The following is a 4,591-nucleotide window of genomic DNA, read 5'->3' as shown; positions in this document are numbered from 1 at the left end:
GGTACTGACTCGATGGCACCTAACAACAACAAATGGGGGACATGGAGTCCTGATGTGGCACTGTAGGATAAGCACTGAACTGCAAGGTTGGTTTGAACCACAAGGTCGGTGGTTCAAACTCACCTATACGGGGTCACTATGAGTAGGAACCGACTTCACAACAAAACCATGGGGGACACAGGACAGCATCCACTACAGGTTGGGACTGGCAGTGACAACTTAGAGAGACCTTCTTCATTCAGTTATTTATTAAAGCAGCACGCATCTATTGAGAACCCTGTGTGTGACAGGCACTCACACACAAAGGAGGCTGTGTTAGTTATCAGTGTGTGGCTTTGAAAAGAGCAGAAATTTATTGTCTCATAGTTCTAGAGACTAAAGTCCACGTCAGATATCAGTCATGCCTATTCCTTGCTTGTTGGCAGCCCTAGATATTCCTTGGTTCCGTGGCGATCCTCATGTGACATCTGTTGCCTTAGAAGCCCCAGTCCTCACTTATCAACATGGTTAGGTTCCAAAGACCAAGCTTTAATGTGAAATCAGAGCTATGAGTTAGGGCTGTGCCCTGCTTTCAACACTGGTATCCCTTTGCCACAGTTGCTCACTTCCTGTTGGGTGCCCCCAGTGCATCTTGGGATGCATGTGGTACAATGGGTCCCCCTGCCTGACTACACCTTCCCCACCACCTCATAGTCTGTGGGGGCTGAGAATGATGGTGGTGGTAGCCAGATTTTGACCATTGCCCGTTGCCTCCCTCTGCCCATACAGGGTAGGTGGGTACCCCATATGTTCTTCATCCTCCTGAGCCCTACAACCCTACATGGCTCCCTTCCTTTTCCCACAACCTTTCCCACCTCCTCTCAGCAACCTCCTTGACACCCTCAGGTTTTTGCTCTGCCTCCCTCTGCCCAACCTCGGCCTCACAGCATCGTTTCATTGCTCAGTACCCTCCATGGATGCACCAAGATGTTGCAGATGAACAGGAGAAACTGTCCCTTGACCACTGGGCTGCCATTCTGTGGTCTGGTTGTCACCAGGGCCTCTGGTACACCATTTGGAATGGCCTGTGGAGGATGTCCTGGGCCCAGCTGCTGTGAGGGCAGGACTGTTGGAGGCACTGCCTAAGAATTTCTTCAAAGTTGTCTTAAATATGAAGTGTGGGATAATGAGATAGTAAGTGAGTAGTAAGTGTGCTTACTTAGCACTGTGTCCATGCTACTCTTAGAGTCCTGGAGTGATGCTGTAGGATAGCAGCACTGGACTGTTAATCACAACACTGGTGATTCAGAGCCACCAACCACTCCTTGGAAACCTTGAGTTGTAGCTGACTCGATGGCACTTAACAACAATAACAATGTTGCTCTTAACATAATTCAGAAGTGATTCGCTTTAGGATCCACAGTACTCAGGTATGACCTCAACTAACCGATTAGATTATATCCGATTGCATTGTGGAAGATGATTACATTACATTACCCACAGGCATAGAGGTAAGGGGGAAACAAGTCAATCCATAACAGAGAGCAATATACCTGGTCCCTACACTTTGTTGTTGTTGTTAAGTGCCGTTGAGTCAGTTCCAACCCATAGCAACCCTGTTATAGTGTTTCCAAGGAGCGGCTGGTGAACCACCAATCTTGCGGTTCAAACCGACTTTTCAATTCAGTGCATTAACCCACAGTGCTACACCCTTTAGGACCTTGCATTTTAGAAGGGAAGACAGTTTCAAGTACAATTAATTACTTCTGTCTTCAAATTTCTGAGAGAATATTATGACAGTCCAAGGCTCTGCCCATTAAAATTAGGAAAAACCTTCCAATGCAGGGACTTTCAAGTGTGATCAGCGTCAAGGGAAGAACCAGAGCTAGCCCTGGATTTTACTGGGCAAGCAAGGCAAACACTTCTAGTAGGGTTTATGACAACCACCTTTCCCCTTTCCCTCCCCACAGGTGATCCACAGAATCAACAACTTTGACGACAAGATCCATAAGATGAGCCGAGCCCTGGCTGAGATCAAGAAGCGATTTCAAAAGACAGTGACTCAGTTCATGAATTCTGTCTTGCTGACAGCAGGTAACAAGGGGGCAGAAATGTACCCAGTGCAGGTTGTCTCATATGACAACTGCCCCCCCCCCCATTGATTGCTTCATATTGAAGCTGAGGTGGGCAAGGCAAGGAGGACTGTCCAGACGGAGATGGACATTAGACTCCAGCTGCCACACAGGGAACTTTGTTTTCTTCAACTTCTGAACTCTTGCTTGTGTGTCAGTTTATGTCGGTGTGCTGTTGTTTGCAGTCAAGTCAGTTCCAACCCTGTGCAGGGTTTCCAAGGCTGCAAATTTTTATGGGAGCAGAAAGCCTCATCTTACTCCAGTAGAATGACTGAACTGATAGATTTGAATGGCTGACCCTGCAGTTAATAGCCAAATATATAAACCACTCTGCTATCAAGGCTCCACAGTGTCTGTCTATGTATGTCTACCTTATTTTCCTGTGTCTCTCATTGTCTTACTTTTTGTCCCCGTCCCACACCTTAAACCACATTTTATCTACATCTTCTACAATGCCCCTCATCCATTTTGTAGCTCAGTTGTTCAAATTCACTAGCTGCTCCTCAGAAACCCTGTACAGGGTTGCTATGAGTCAGAACCAATTCAATGACACTTTACAACAACAACTAATTATAAAGGTTACTTCCAAGCATTGTAAACATTGATTTGCCATCCCCTTTGTCTGGGTCATCTCTCTATGCCCAGTGTCTGTTGTTGAATGCCATCGACTCAGTTCTGACCCATAATGATACTGTGTAAGGTTTCCCAGAGCAGCTGGTAGGTTTGAACTGCCAACCTTGTGGTTCACAGTCCAGTGCTGATTCTACAACGCCACACCAGAAGTCCAGCATGTAGCATCCCCCAAATGTTTGGTAAGTGGATGACCTCAAAAGTTTTTCATGCAAATAAATACAACACAACAAAGGCAGTAGATGGAATTGACTTCGATGTGGCCATGGAGGAAGTGAATTCTCAGGGCCAGAAGTGCTTGCTGAAGGAGGTCTCCCTCTATAGCCAGCCTCTGAGAGGGTGCACAGAGCTGAATGAAGTTAGGTCCCATAGGGACAGTGAGGTAGGTCTGCACCAGTGAGAATGAAGAGGGATGTGATGTATTCTTTTTATACCAAGCCAACATTTACTGATCAAAATTGTACAGCGCTGGAAGATGAGCCCCCTAGGCTGGAAGGCATTCAAAATACACTGGCCGCAATAACAGGCTCAAGCATGCGACCAATCATGAAGATGGTGCACACATGGCAGCATTGTGTTCTGTTGTTCATGGAATAACCATGAGTCAGAGCAGACTCAAGGGCAACTGACAACAATCAGCATGTGTTCTTGGGGGTGGAGTGCTAGGATGACCCGCAGAGGTGAGGCTTCCCAGGCAAGGAGACCAGGAGAGTGAAGGAGCAGCGTTGGAGATGGCTGACAAGGGCCCAAGTGCCCAGAGCCTCGGAGCAGAGGCAGAAGGAGCCAGGGAGGTTGGCTGAGGCAAGGCTGGGAAGGGAGACCGATAGCAGCGTCTGTGTTAACAGGTCTGTTCACCATAGAATATCCCATGAAAGATGAGACAGAGATTGGTCGGACCAAAATGAAACATGGGTCTCATCCTGATCGACCCCGCAAGCTGAGTTTATACTCAGGAGAACTCCTAGTACATTCTCAGTCAGCGCGACTGGAATCCTTGATTGGAGAGTCTTCCAAGGAAGAAACTACCTCTGCTCCTGTGAGCCCCACTCAGAAGACAACCATCAGAATTCAGGCCAAACCCACGATCCTATTCAGGTTGGTAACGTCCTTCATCTCTTCCACTTCCATGTGTCAGCCACTGTGGTGGGCAGAAGGGCTACCATAGTGAACAGAAGACCCCTCCCTTTTGGAATTTAAATTCAAGGTGCAGGGAAAGACAGAAGATGAACACAGGAACAAATAGAATAATTTCAGATAACATTAAGGGCTAGGAAGAAAATAAGTAGGATTAATGGGTCAAGGTAGGGGTTGGCAAGTTACTGCTCACAGTCCACATCTAGTCCTGTTGCCTGTTTGTTATGGCATGTAAGGTAAAAAATAAATTTTCTATTTTAAATGATTGGTGGAAGGAGGGGGAGGAACCAAAAGAAGAGTATTTCATGACATGAAATTCAGTATCCATAAGCAAGGTTGTGTTGGAACATAGCCACACCCACTTATTTGCATACCATCTATCACCACTTTCCCACTCTAATGAGAGAACTTCGTAGTTGTGACAAAGTAATGTCACCACCAGCACAGGCAAGATACAAAAAATGGTTCCTTCACACACCCAGCCCCCAAACATTCCCACATGCTACCCCTTTGTAGGGAAGCTCTTCCCTCATTCTTACTCCCTGACAATCACAGCTCTGTAACTGGTTTGGCATTTTCCCAGAATGCCATATAAATGGAATTGTACACACTCTACATAGTGTTTCAAGTCTAGCTTCCTTCTCTTACCATAATGCATGTGCCACTCTCGTCCCTTTGTTGAATGTCTCAATAGTTTGTATATTTTTATTGCTGAG

General features: G+C 46.4%; 1 protein-coding gene across 1 annotated transcript in view; it reads left to right on the top strand.

Annotated features, from left to right (window-relative positions):
• Positions 1–4,591, top strand: part of LOC102813064 (chromosome unknown open reading frame, human C3orf20) — a 148,315-nt gene that overhangs the window by 68,403 nt on the left and 75,321 nt on the right. The window contains exons 9-10 of the mRNA XM_006868687.1: positions 1,950–2,073; positions 3,587–3,836. Of these exons, the coding sequence (XP_006868749.1) occupies positions 1,950–2,073; positions 3,587–3,836 (374 nt within the window). The remainder of the gene's footprint in view (positions 1–1,949; positions 2,074–3,586; positions 3,837–4,591) is intronic.

The sequence above is a fragment of the Chrysochloris asiatica genome, unplaced genomic scaffold (genome assembly GCF_000296735.1).
Source record: "Chrysochloris asiatica unplaced genomic scaffold, ChrAsi1.0 scaffold00121, whole genome shotgun sequence".
Classification (NCBI taxonomy): Eukaryota; Metazoa; Chordata; class Mammalia; order Afrosoricida; family Chrysochloridae; genus Chrysochloris; species Chrysochloris asiatica.
This window is presented reverse-complemented; position numbering and strand designations above follow the sequence as displayed.